The 13534-nt window shown below is 62.7% G+C and overlaps 1 protein-coding gene across 4 annotated transcripts in view; it reads left to right on the forward strand.

Annotated features, from left to right (window-relative positions):
• MAD1L1 (mitotic arrest deficient 1 like 1) overlaps positions 1-13534 on the forward strand; it is a 319021-nt gene that overhangs the window by 173672 nt on the left and 131815 nt on the right. For 3 of the 4 annotated variants that reach the window (XM_027042376.2, XM_027042378.2, XM_027042381.2), the window contains one exon: positions 8617-8673. The exons of the other annotated variant lie outside the window; for it this stretch is intronic. In XM_027042376.2, coding sequence (XP_026898177.1) covers positions 8617-8673 — 57 coding nt within the window. The remainder of the gene's footprint in view (positions 1-8616; positions 8674-13534) is intronic. 4 annotated transcript variants of the gene reach the window in all.

Below are 13534 nucleotides of genomic sequence, written 5' to 3' on the forward strand. Positions count from 1 at the left end.
TTTGTTTCTCCAATTTATTTAATTAAAACAGATAATGGTGCTGTTGGCTTCAGGAAGGTGTGCGGAAAAATCCCGACTTCACATGGCGGTGGGTCCGAAAGCGCTTCCCTCTTCCAGCACGGGGAGGATGGCCGCCCCGATGCTACCGGCCGCCCACCCCGCGCTGCCTCTGCGAGGGTCCGACCGCAGTGCTTGCGCCCTCCTGCCCTGGCTGCGGGAGGGGTGGTTTGGCCTCCGGAGGAACCCCGGGGAGCTCACAGATCCGCGTTACTTACAAACGCGTCTGCTCGTTCTCCTTGCCCAAAGACCTCAGGGTGACTGTCCTGGAAAAAAGCGCCCACGACACAGTGGAAAATCTCGAGGCAGCGTTAAACTGTATTACAGACAAGGGGAAACAAGCAGGGGTGAGTGAGAAGAGCCGGGCCCGGGGAACCCTCCGCGGGGAATGCTACCCGGCGTGCAGGTGGGAGACCCAGGGGAGGCAGACGTCGTGGGGAGGCACTGGCTCCTGTGCTCGGGACAGAGGCGGGAGGCCCGTGCAGGACGCCTCACGGAGCCCCGGCCTGCGCGTGTCGCTACCGGCCGCCCCGCGGGTCGGGCCGCTGCCCCCTCCTGCGCTCTGAGAAGGGCGGGCGCTAGGCTTGCGGAGCCGGCTGCCGCCAGCTCCGCTGATGTGTGATTGGCTCCTACGAAACGACAGACACCCAAGGGGTGCCGGGTGGTGCCGCACTGACCCCACCGCTGTGGCTCGTCGTCGCCCCTGCGTTGCCCGGCCTCCCCCGCCGGTCATTTTTGTAGCGGGAGCAGAGTGTAATCTGCTGTCTTGGCGGATCCAAGCTCGTGACGCCGAATCATTAGCGTGCTCCTGTCCCCTTGCTGCGTGTGAGGCCCCCACGTCTCATTGCCCTCACGCCTGGAAGCGAGTACGCTGTCACCCGCACCCCGTTTCTCCCACCTGGCCCCAGCCGACCGCGTTGCCGCTCTCCCTTTCTGCGAGCTGGGCGTCCTCAGGGTCTGCGTGTCCGTGAGGGTTGGCAGCGTTTTCATGTGTCTTCCTTACTTTTCGCTTCACGCAGTGTCCTCCGGGTTCCTTCGTCTTGTCACAGATGACGGCGTCTCATCCTTTTTTGAAGCTAAATAACGCTCCATCGTGTATGGGTAGTGTGTTTGTCCGCCGTCCACTGGCGGGCGCCTCGCCTCGGCTGTTTGCGTGTCTGGGCCGCCGTGAGTCGGGCCGCGGTGAACCTGGGCGTCCGGGCCTTCTTTGAGAGGGAGCTTTTGTTTTCTTTTGACACGTACCCAGAACGGGAACACCGGATTGTACGGGTCATACTTGTAGTTTTAAGTTTTTGAGGAGCCTCCCACGGTTTCCCCTGATGGCTGCGCCCGTTTGTGGTCCCCCCAGTGGCGCACGACGTGTCCCTCACCGACGCTCGCCGTCTCTCGTCTTGTTTAGCACACCCGCCCTCGCCAGCGTGAGGGGCACCTGACCCTTCCCGACGTGTGTGTGCCTGATGCCGCGTGTGCTGAGCGCCTTGTCGTGGACCTGCCGGCCGGCCGTGTTTGCGGCGCCCTGTCGCGGATTGGCTGGGCGTCCGTGTTCTCGGGGAAAACTGTGCATCCTTTGCCCACTGTTTGTTTGGGTGTTTGGTGATTTGATAATCGGGTCGCACGAGTTCCTCACATACGCGGTTGTTAACCCCTTATCCATGTACGGTTCGCAAATACTGTCTCCCACCACCTTCCGTTTTGTCAGTGGTTTCCTGTGCGGGCAGAAGATTTTTAGTTGGATTCAGAGCCACCGCTTTAGTTTTGCCTTTGTTGTCTGTGCTTTTGATGTCAAATCAAAAAAAAAAAAAAAACCATCAAAAAGATGAATGAGCCTTTCCTGTTTTCTTCTAGGACTTTTATGGTTCCAGGTCCGTGTTTTGAGTTGATTTTGTGCGTGTGGTGTAAGACTAGGGGTCCACTACTGTTCCTTTGCGTGTGGACATCCAGTTTCCTCAAGGCTGTTCCTTGAAGAGCCTGTCCTTGCCCCGTTGTGAATCCTTGACAGCTTTACTTCTGGGCTCCCTGTTCTGCCCTGTCGGTCTGCATGTCTGTTCTTGTGCGGGCGTTACACCGTCTTGATTACTGCGGCTTCGTGGCAGCTTGAAATCAGGAAGTGTGATGCCTCCAGCCTCGCTGTCCTTATTTAAGATTTCTTTAGCTATTCAGGGTCTTCTGCGGTTCGGTACATATTTTAGGATTACTTTTTCTGTTTTTGTGACAAATGCCGTAGGGATTGCATTGAATCCGGAGTTTCCTTTGGGTAATGGACATTTTAAAAAATGTATGTATTAATTTATTTTGAGCGAGAGAGAGGGAGAGAGAGCATGAGCGAGGGAGGGGCAGAGAGAGAGGGAGAGAGAGCATCCCAGGCAGGCTCTGTGCTGTCAGTGCAGAGCCTGACGTGGGCCTCGAATTCACAAACTGGGAGATCACGACCTGAGCCGAAACCAGGGGTTGACTGCTTAACCGGCTGAGCCACCCAGGTGCCCCAGGTAATATGGACGTTTTATAACAATATTAGGTCTTCCAGTCCGTAAGTGTGGAATGACTTTTTGTTTGCGTTTTGTTCGGTTTCTTTGGTCAGCGTTTTACAGTTTTCAGCGTATAGGTCTTTCACCTCCTCCCTTAGATTTATTTCTGGATATTTTATTGCTTTTTTGATGCTGATGCAATAGAATTGTTTCCTTTTTCAGATTGTTTGCTGTCAGCCTATAGAAACGCATCTGACTTTGGCGACGTGAGTTACGAATCCCGTGACTCTACTGAATTTGTTGGTTACCTCTCACGGTTTTCTGGTGGCGTCTCATTTCCTGCATGTACGGTCATGTCACCTGCAGGGACAGTTTCACTTGTTCCTTGCTGACTGGGACGTCTGTTTCTTTTTCTTGTCTGATTGCTGTGGCCAGGACTTCGAGTACTGTGTTGAGTAAGCATGGAGACGGTGGGTGGTACCTAATTAATTGTTATCACGAAAGCGTGTTGATTTTTGTCAGGTGTTTTCTTTGCATCTGATAAAACGATCGTATGATTTTTATGCTACGTTCTGTTAATATGGTGCGTGCCGTCGCTTGATTCGTGGAGGTTGAGCCGTCTTTGCATCCCAGGGATAAATCCCACTTGGTCACGGTATGTCATCCTTTTAACGTGCTTTGGAGTGTGGTTTTCTAGTACTTTGTTGAGGATTTCTGCATCTGTGTTCATCAGGATACCGGCCTGTGGTTTTCTTGTAGCGTCCTTGTCTGGCTTTGCCTCGGGCTAATCTTGGCCTCGTAAGATGAGTTTGGAAGTGTTCTTTTCCCTTCCATAGTTTTGGAGGAGTTTGAGAAGGATTGGTAATAATTCTTGAACTGGTCTCGGGCCTTTCTTTGTTGGGAGATTTTTTTTATTACTGATTCAGCCTTCTTGTTATTGTTCTGTTTGTATCTTCTGTTTCTTTGTGGTTTATCCTCCAGAGCTTGTGCGTTTCTAGCAGTTCATTTGTTTCTTTCCGATCGTTTGCTTTGTTGGTAATTGTATCTAGTATTCTCTTAACGAGTCTTGCCACCTTCGAGTGGTCTCTTGTAATGCGTCCTCCCTTGTTTCTGGTTTAAGTCTGTCAGACTTATTTTTAACTGAGTTTCACTAAATGTCCGTTTTGGTTATTTTTTTAAGACACCAGCTTAGTTTTGGTCATCTTTTCCGTCCTCACCAATGGAGAGTTATCTCAGTCCACCCTCTCTGGGGTGACAGCTGGAGACCCCTGTCCGGCCACCTTGCTGGCGTCCCAGCCCAGTGCTTCTCCTGGCTCATTGTGGGGATGCAGCACCTTTGGGACTGGCCTCTGGTTGTCTCGCTCCAGATTAAACCTGTGGCAGTGGTTCTCAAACTCGATGCACATTTGGATGGCTGTGGGCGCCTTCCTCAGAGGTGTGGGGGGGCTGGGCTGAAGCGCTGTACCTGTGGCGAGCTCCCGGGCGACGGGGCAGCTCTGGTCCCTGGCCACGCCGAGAGCCCTGCCCTAGCATGAGCCCCGGGGCTGCCACACGGGAGGGACCGAGCCCTGCACGGGGTCCCAGGTTTCGCCACGGAGCGCCTCACAGGGCTGGGCGTGCTCTGGGGCTGGGAGAGGCGCTGGCCGCCTGGGTCACAGGGCTGGTGTCGGTGGCGTGGACGCCTCTACCTGACAGGCTGCGGCAGCCGCGGCCGGCTGGCTTCGGGCCGTCACCTGGCCCTGTGAGCAGGCTGCCCGCTTAAGGTGCCCGCGGGTCTGTTTTGTGGCTGCCATCCACGCTGGGGGTGCGGGCGGCTCTGCTCGCCCCTCGTGGTCTCTGCTGGGCAGAAAGCACGAGTGGGTCTGGGTCCTGCACCCGGCGGGGCCCGCAGACCCGCAAGTGTGGTGGAGCAGAGGGGCCTGCGGCCCGAGGCCTCCGGCTCCTTCCCTGCACGTGCCCTGCGACTTTGGGGGTGCCCCCTCCGTGGGCTCTGACTTCCCCTCCTCCTGGCCAGGTGTCCTCGTGTCCTCCCGGCTTGGTCGGCCAGCTGCGGCAGCCTGTCGCGGCCTGCGGGGACTGCCCCTCGGCCGTGCCCGGGCTCCCGCGCTGGCAGGGCTCTGGCTCTTCATACATAGCAGCTTCTCACCTCTGGGTAAAAATAGCCACGCGAGGTCTTGGTGCAGCCTCTGCCTGTCACAAGTGGCGCGTGGGCCTGGGGCACGAGTCTGAGTGCAGCGGCCACCCGGGGGCCCGGCCGGAGGACGTGTCCCCGAACCGGGAAGTGCCGTGTGAGCTGCTGGGCTGACGCGGCTCTGTGGCCACCCCAGCCTCTCCGCACGCCCTGTCCCCCTCACGCGTGCTCCCGGGCGTGCTGCCTCCACGCGCAGACACTCCCGCCAGCCCCTCTGATTTGCAGACCCCCGGTCGGCTGGGCTGCAGCTCCAGGGTCCGGGGCCTCCCGCGGCTGCTGCGGGCGTCTGTTCCCCGCAGGTGGTGCCTCCAGCCTTGTCACTGCGACCGGCCCTGTGGACCAGCCTGCTGCTCCCTGGCCCCCGCCTCCCTTCTGAGCCCCCTGCCAGCTCTGTGCCTGCAGAGCCCCCCTCTTGCCATCACCTCAGGACCCCCCGGCGTGCAGGACGAGCACCAGTGTGAGGTCACTGGTCACGGGCGGGCCAGGGGCCAGCAGGGTCACGGGAGTGACACCTGAGTCCCGTGCAGGGCACGCGGTCCTGCCTGGGTGGAGGACACACGCGTACTCCTGCAGCACCCACCCCCCCACCCCGCCTCCCCCGCCCAGGTCCCCAGAGTGTGATCGCCAGCTGCAGTGAGGAAGCCGCCCCTCCTGGGAGCCTGGCCAGAAACTGCAGTGTGTGTGCCCCGCTTGGACTCCCTCCAGAACACGGGCAGTGACCACTGCTCCCCGGCCCCCAGCCCTCATGCACCTGTCCAGGGGCTTCGGGCGCACCAGGCGCACGTCCCCCTCTCCTGGGCCGTGAGCCTGGCCCTCTGTGCGGCCTCAGCTCCTCGGGTGTTGTGAGTGGAACAGCCCAGGGGGCGTGTGGGTGGCCTGGTGGCGCTCTGCTGCTCAGGGGACAGCCCGGCTCTAGCACAAGTGTCAGGGACGCGACCGGAGCGAGTCACCGCAGGGCCAGGCCGGTGCTGCCGGACAGGCCGGCCCAGCAAGCAGCTGCTGTGTGTGAAGACGGGACCCCACGGGCGGAATCGTGTCCACCCCCCGCCTCGGCCGGTGCTGCTCCCGGCCGTGTTCCCCAGCTGCCCCGGACGTGCCTGCACGGGTGCGGTGACGCCTGTAGGGACAGTACCACAGAACGAGTGACCGGCTGAAGCCCAGTGGATGGGCTTTGACCAGCGGCCTGTGTCGTGTCCCCTTCTCAGTCCTCCGGAAAGGCCAGCGTGTTGGAGCTGGTGGGACCTCGGCGGGTGCCGGGGATCGTGGTGTCCGGGCCGGGCCTCCCGCGGGGTGGGTAGACATGGCTGGCATGCCACACGGGCGCCTCGTCCGCGTGGGCCACTGTGACTTAGGCCTGGTCGCTGACCGCACCGCTTCGCCTTAGCGTGCTCTGGGGAGGGCGGGGGGGCACGTTCACGTACGTGTGCTGTTGGGGTGGGGGAGGTCTACGGAAGAGGTGCCAAGCACCGGAGGAGGCCTGTGTGGCATCAGATGTTTTGATCGGGGCCGGCGCGCTAGGAAGGCCCGCGTTTCCTGCTGGGAGAGCTCGCAGAGCGGCCGCCGTCCACCAGGCGTCTCACCGGGGCCCACGCTGGGTCATCGGAGCCCGTCACTCAGGGGCGGTGGGCTGCCGGGACCGCTCCTCTGCACCCCCGCCCTCTGCGCGGGACGGCCCCTGCACTTCTGGACGCCTCCCTTCTCCCTGGCTCGGCGGCTTGGGGTGGTGCCCCCCGCCGTCCTGTTGCGTCTGTGGGACGCGTGAAGCGTGGCCAGTCCCTCCGGCGTCGGCCTCCCGGCCTCCCTCCCCGGCCTGAGTTTTCCTGAAACTGCTTCGAGGCTCGTCTGCCTCAGGGACGTGAGGCGAGTGCTCGTTTCCCGACGCCGCCTGGACGCTCCTCCGGACAGGTTTCTGCCAGTTACTCTGGTTTCTGGGTGTCTCTGCTGCCCTCATGCTCCCTATCGTATAGCAGCCCTGTTTCATAGCCCGGGTCACGCGAACGCCCGAGAAGCACGCCGCCTGGGTCCGCTTCACACGGCGGCTGGGAGTTTGAGCGGAGCGCGGAGCATCGTGGATCGGCCTCTGCCTGTTCATCCTGGCGTCCGGGCCTTGGCTCACCTGTGTCCTCGCAGAGGCCGTAGTGAAGTGTCCCGCACACGTCGGCGGATTTCTGGCCTCACCACCTGGCCGGGGGGCCCTCTCTGCGGCCTGGACGTCCCGGTGGCCACCACTGCGTTTCTGTGGCTGGCTCGCCGAGCGTGCGTGCAGGCGTGTGGCCGGCTCCCGGCGTGGCCACGGGCAGACGCGGCCCTGTGCTTTCCGCCTCTCCCGGCTGACCTCGCACGGGGGCCGCCGGCCGCACCTCTGTGTGCACGGCCGCGCCACAGTGTGCTGGGTCACCCCTGCCGGGGGGGGGGGGGGGGGCAGGGGGCAGCCGGCAGTTTCAGATCTCAGCTCTGCGGTGCTGGCAGGGGCGGTTTTGCGCCCATCAGCTGGGCACACGGTTCGGTTTCCTGGGAGCGCATCGTGGGCTGGGTCGCTGAGCGAGAGGGGAAAGCCAAATCACCTTCCCGAGCGGTTCCCTGGTTTTTAACCCTCCCCGCCACGGGACGGGGCCTCAAGCCCAGCGCTCGGTCCTGAAGCTGGTGTGCAGTTTCAGGTTTTCAGCTGGGTTTCATAGCTGGATTTGGGGGCTGCCGTGCCGTGGCAACGGTTCTGTGCCTCCCGCGCTTGCCCCGTTCTCGGTTCTCCTGAGAATGTCGCTCTGGGCTCGCACGGGCTCGCAACGTACCCATGAGCTTTTAGCGGGAGCCCTGGCCTCCTCGGAAGGGTTGGCGCACGCGGACGTCGTCACGAGAGACGCGCGTCTCCCGCGGCCTGACGACCCGGTGCCGCCGGCCTCTCCCTGCGCGCCTCGGGAGCTGCGTCCTGGGACCCTCCAGCGTGTCCTGAGAGTCACGGCAGGGGTGACAGCTGTGTGTCCGTCCCCTGCTGCTCCAGGAAGGACAGGGTCTGCTGTGTGGCAGAGACCCTGTGGCTGCCGCCAGGTCCCCAGCAAGCCCGGTGCTTCTTCAGGGAGGTGGGTTCAGCCTTTCGCTGGCGGTGTCCAAGTAGCGGCCCCTCAACTCCCTTAGTACACCTGCGCTCACTGTTTCCGGGCAGGACGGAGGCCTCTTTCTCTCCCCGTGTGAGCATTTCCTGGCCTCTTGCTGCTCAGGAGGCATCGGTGCAGGACCACGGGCGAGCCACGCAGACCACGCTCATGGGCGTCGAGACTCGGCGCACACGTGAGCCAGCAGCGCCCAGGTGTGCCTGGCCCGGCTCTGGGCGCCGGGGGGCCGCTCTGGACTTTGGTCTGCTCCCTGTTCCACGGTGGCGTCCGTGGAGACGTAGCGTGCCGGCTGGACTGCCCAGGCCCGCGCGGCTACCCCTGAGCTCCCGCCTGGGTCCCTGGGACCTGGCCAGGCACCTCCGTCGGCTCCCACGGTCGGGAACCTCCTTTGCCTCTCTGCCTGGGGCAGTACGGGCCGGGCCCCCGGGACGGTCCTGCTGGTTGGGGGGTGTCCCGGATTTTCCTGGGTGTTGGTCTTGTTGGGAAAGTCCCCCTGATTGCTTCTTCCAGAATGTGAGCTCTCCAGGAGGAGGTGGATTGCAGCCCCACTCTTGCAGGGGCGTGGAAACCACACCCCGGTCGTCTCCACGCGTGTAACTGCATCGCTGTTTTGGGCAGCAGGTGTGGGCGTGCGCTTGCGTGTGTCTGCTGGCCACCCCAGTCACCTCCTCCAAACGGTGGGAACGTAGGGCCACCTCCTCGCCCCCGGGGCCCCTGTGCGCAGCAGGCAGCGTGGGCGGTGGAGAGGGGCAGCGGGAGGCCCACTGACCCTGCTTTCTGTCTTGTCTTGAAGGCTCAGCTGTCCCAGGCCCTGGAGGAGCTGGGAGGCCAGAAGCAGAGAGCAGACATGGTGAGTCCCTCGGTGGTGGTCTTTGTGTCCACAGGGAGCTCAGGGTGGGGGTGCCTTAGACCCTGGGTGTGAGGAGATCACGTCAGGTGCAAGCCTGGGGGTCCCTGATGGCCACGGCCCTTCCTGTCGTCAGAAACACCAGTGGGAATGGAAAGGGTGTGGTGGGGCTTGGAAGCCGGGTGCTGAGTCCCCAGCGGCGGGCTGGTGTGGGGCCGTCCGTTGGTTCACTCTGACACGGGGCCGACCACGCACCTGGTGCCCTAGGTCGTGACCCATCCAACATAGAGCAGACTTGCACACCGTCCTGAGCGGTGCAGGGCCCGCGGCCTGGCGATCCGTGCCTTGGCGCCCACGGCCACGTCGTCCTCAGGCTGTCCCCAGCGGCCGGCCCACGGCAGCCCCACCTCCCAGGGTGTGCACCCTGAGGTGGCCACCGGGCTCCACAGCCCCCGTTCCCCTGCTGAGCTTGTGGAGCCCCCCAGCCACTTGGCAGGTTTCCTCTCTGCGTGTTCTCCTGGGACCATCCCCCCGTCTGCCCTGCACCCCCGCCCCCCGGGGCTGCGTGCAGAGCTGGGTGGGCGCAGGGGGCAGGCACCGCCGACCCTGGCCTGGGTGCCCAGTACCAAATGGCTTCCTTACCTTGTGGGACGGACCGCGCCCTTGTGCCACACAAGCCGCAAGGCCCGTCGCACTGCTGCGGCCACGGTCTGGCCTCTGTGGGGACCTAGCCACCAGGGTCACAGGAGGGCCACAGGCCACATTTACAGGTGTGCTGGGACTGCCCCACCCCAGGACGCACGCCATCCAGTTGAGATCGGGGCTGTGGGGTGAGGAGTTGGGGTGGGCCCTGGGGTGCACAGCGCAGCTCAGGGTTCCTAGTGTGGTGTCCTACCTTGTCGGTCCCTGACTTTGAGCAGGTCACCTGGCCTTCACCTGCAAAATAAGAGTGGCCCCCAAGGGGACATGCCACGCCCTTGGACTTGTTTCGTCCGTCCTGCAGTTGTCCCCCTGGCCGCTGAGTGTCCTGTCTTAGCACTGCTCTCGGCCATAGCGCAGGGCAATGGAACACTCAGGAAGCAGCCGCCTGAGGCTGGCTGTGCTCAGAGCCCCTGACGGGTGGGGGTGAGGGAGCGTTGCAGGGGTGCATGGTGGGCAGTGGTTCCACTGGCCATGCAGAGGTAGACGCAGGGAGAGTATGAGTCCAGCAGTCAGAGATGGCAGGGTGGCCTGGGAGGCAGGTGAGGGAGTCACGGGTAGGATGGGAAGATTGGGGAGGGCAAAGCCGGAGAGAAACTTGGGCGTCTGAGAGGCCAGTGGATGCCGGGTGCCGGGTGCCTGGCCCTGGGGTCCGAGCTCCCGAGGCGAGGCCAGCAAAGCACCTGGACATGTGTGTGTCCCGGGGGCCGGCGTGCATAGTCTCAGGTTCGAGCCCTCCCAGGCCACTCCAGCACCCAGGAGCCGGGCCCCCAGGGAGGGCGGCTGCCCCCATCAGGAGCACATCCTGCTGTCACACACGTGTTGTTCAAAGTGCACGTCGGCCCCGCTGGTCTTTGCGCCTTGGGGGCCCCTGTGGGTGCGTCCCGTGCCCTGAGTGTCTGAGTTCTCTGCAGCCAGCATTCCTTGTTGACCCGTCTGTCATTCACGTGGGTTTACTCTCTGCCTCCGTTGTGTCATCTGAGTTGTTTCCCGCGTGTTTCTGTATTCTCCTTCCCACTTGGAGGGAGAACAGACATGGCAGTGGCCGGGCCAGTGTGGGTCCAGGTGCTCACTCAGGCCTGCGAGCCTCTCCTCTCCCTGCCTCCTCCCCAGGCCCTGGGTCCACCTCCTCCGGCCGGCTGGGCCCCCAGCGGGTCAGGAGGGACTTTTGTCCCTGCCGTGGGCCCTGGTTGGCGTGGGAGGAAGAGTGAGGCCCCACGTGGGGCCGGGGCCGGAGCTCGCAGTGACACGGGGATCGAGGTGACCCTGGATCTGGCTCCGCGGCCCTCATGCGGTTTCGGTGACGGTGTTGGCGATGGCTCTGGCCAGGGGCACCCGTGGCCACTGTCTGTCTGGGTCAGGGACGCCCGGTTCCCGGGCCCCCTCTCCCAGCCTGCTGTTTTCTGGCCCTAAGTTGATTCGCTACTTAGGGAAGGAGAGGAAAAAAAGAAAAACTTAAACCTCTGTAGCTAATTGCAGATGACAAGACAAAGACAGTTTGCCTTTCTGTTATTAATTAGCAAACCTGTGCTAATTAGGAAGCATGGCATCATTCAGGCTTTTCTCTTTAAGTGCAATTAATATCACAAGGAAAGATGTCCTGGGCCATAGTTGTATCGTTAACATCCCTCACCCTAATTAGATACGGCCGGCGGTGGCTGAAGAAATGAGGTTTTTGATTATAACTATCAAACTCCCTCTAATATTTTACATACTCCAGGGAGCAAGGATGGAAGATGTATTTTCCGATTTAAGGGGGAATGACGCCTTCACGACTCTGGGAACTAAGCAGTCATCCACCCTGAATACCGTTCCCCCCTATGGCTCCCGCAGGCTCCCACTGCCAGCCTCTGGGCCTGCGCAGCAGGGTCAGCCAGGAGGGGCTCTGGCGGGTCGGGCACTCCCTGGGGGGCTCCGAGGTGTGGCGGCGTCCCATTGGGGCAGGGCAACATCTGTGAGCGAGCGTGCGGCCCTCTGGGCCCGCACCGAGCTTCTCCCTGCCCGCGGTTTTCATCCTGAGACGCCAGGCTCGCTGGCTGTGGCCCTGAGGGGCTGGTGCGCGGATCACGGGAGATGCCAGTGAGAGCCGATTTTCAGCTCTGCGAGGGGCACGCACACCCGTGTGTGCCTGCTGATGCGTCTGTCACTGTGAAAGCAGCATCGAGGGCCAGGAAGTCGGCAGAAGGGGTTGTGTGAGCTTCCATTGTTCAGTGCTGGCAGCCAGCATCCGTACGTGCCTGCCGCTCGAGAACCTGGCCTTATCGCAGCCTGCCAGCGTTGCCAGCTGCCTTCCGGAAAATTATTACAAGAACCTCCTGGTTCTCCGACTGACAGTGACTCATTTCACGTCCTGGATCCGTGCTGCCACGGGACCAAGCCAGGGTTGGGAGACCCCCCCCCCCCCACCCGCTTTGATGGGAGAACTTCATCCGTGCTGGGCGAGTCAGGAAAGCTCATGGGGGACATCGCTGCAGGGACCAGCAGGACTTGTGTCCCTGAGGCTGGTGGCCATCTTGGGTTTGGGTCAGCCTGTTCATTCGCAGGGCTCTGTGCCCGCAGAGCAGTGTCTGTGTCCCGCCGCTGGGGCCCGGCATGATAGAGGGAGGCATCAGGGCCCGAGACAGCAGGCTCCAGGAGCTATAGGAGGGGTGGGGGGGAGGGGGGACCCGGCCCCGGAGGCTGCAGGGAGCTCGCCTTCCTGAGCCACCATCTGAGTCAGTCTCTCGCAGCGGCCGTGTCCCCAGCCTGACCCGGGCTTGACCTGCTGCACTTGCCTGGCCATCTGCTCTGAGCCGACTGGGATGGTCTGGACTGTTCTGTGCATGTCCCGGGTCCTGGTCCTGCCCGCCTCCACTCACTCCCGGCGTCTCCCGGTGTTTGTTGCTTCTGCAGCTTTATGCCAGCTGCTGGCCGTGTCCCCTCGGCTGTGTCCTCCTCCTGGCCGTGTCCCTCTGGCCGTGTCCCTGGCCATGTCCCTGGCCGTGTCCCCTGCCATGTCCCCCTGGCTGTCCTGCTTCCTCGGCAGAGCCATGGAGGAGACAGGCCTTCGCTGGATCCGCTGGCTGGCCGGTGGTGCTTGGTGCCCGTGTTGTCTTCTCCCGTGTCAAAGCGACGTCCTCATCATCTTTGTGTGTCCAGTGCGTGGCCTGGAGCGAGCACCCCGAGTCTGCGAGCAGGTCGTGAGGTTGATTTGGGTCTGGTGTCTGTAGCCGGGGCCAGACCCAAATCAACCTCACGACCTGCTCCTGAGTGTCCCGAGCACCGGGGTGATCGCGGCAGCTTATTGACGCACGCTTACGCGGCCTTACGGCCAGCTGGGCGCCGTTCTGACAGCTGTGCAGACGTGAGCTCCCGGAGCCCTGTGGCGTGGCCCCGTCGGCGCCTGGCCTTACTCTTCAGGAGGCAGAGACCTGGGTTCCAGCGGGTTCCAGCTCCAGTGACTTTGCGGCCACCGCACGCCTCTGCCTGGGCCTCCGGGACTCCTGTCCCTCGTGTCCCTGACTGCGCTGACCCACGTTAGCACAGACTGAAGGGCCGTCGGACGCCCTGGGAGTGGCTGTGTCGGGCCCCCCACCCACGCCGTGGCCAGCGCACCTTGCCGGCGCGTTGCCCGGCAGCCGCCCAGATTCACTGCTGGGTGCTGGCTCCCGGGGGCGAGCGCCTGGGCCGGCTCAGTGGGAGCTGCGGAGTTGGTTTTGGGAGAAGGGCTCGACGAAGCCTCTTTAGAATTTAGCGTCGAGCTGACCTGGGGGGCACAGGGCCACCCCCAAGAGCAGAGTCCCCAGCAGGCGCTTCAGGGCCGGAGGGCTCTGGGTGAGTGAGGGACGCGGAGCTGGCCGCCGCGCCCCAAGGGCTGCCTGGGGGCAGGGCGGCATGTGGGCGTGGGGCCCTCTGCCCGTGCCACACTGGCTCGTCTGTCCCCCGAGGCCTAGCGTGTGGGCGTCCAGACTCCAGCCCTGGGTCCCCTCCTCCCCACGGTGCTGCTCCACACTGGGCCCCGGTAGGGGCCAGCTCGAGGCTGTCCGCCTTTGGCCGCCGCAGTCCTGTCTTCGGATGAGGCTCCTGAGGGAGAGAAGGGGTCACGCACCCCGGGCTGGACAACTTTCAACACGTCTGTGTCCCGACACCGTATTTGTCAGGTCCCGCGAGTATCTGAGTCCCGCTT

This window comes from Acinonyx jubatus, chromosome E3, assembly GCF_027475565.1.
Source record: "Acinonyx jubatus isolate Ajub_Pintada_27869175 chromosome E3, VMU_Ajub_asm_v1.0, whole genome shotgun sequence".
Taxonomy (NCBI): domain Eukaryota; kingdom Metazoa; phylum Chordata; class Mammalia; order Carnivora; family Felidae; genus Acinonyx; species Acinonyx jubatus.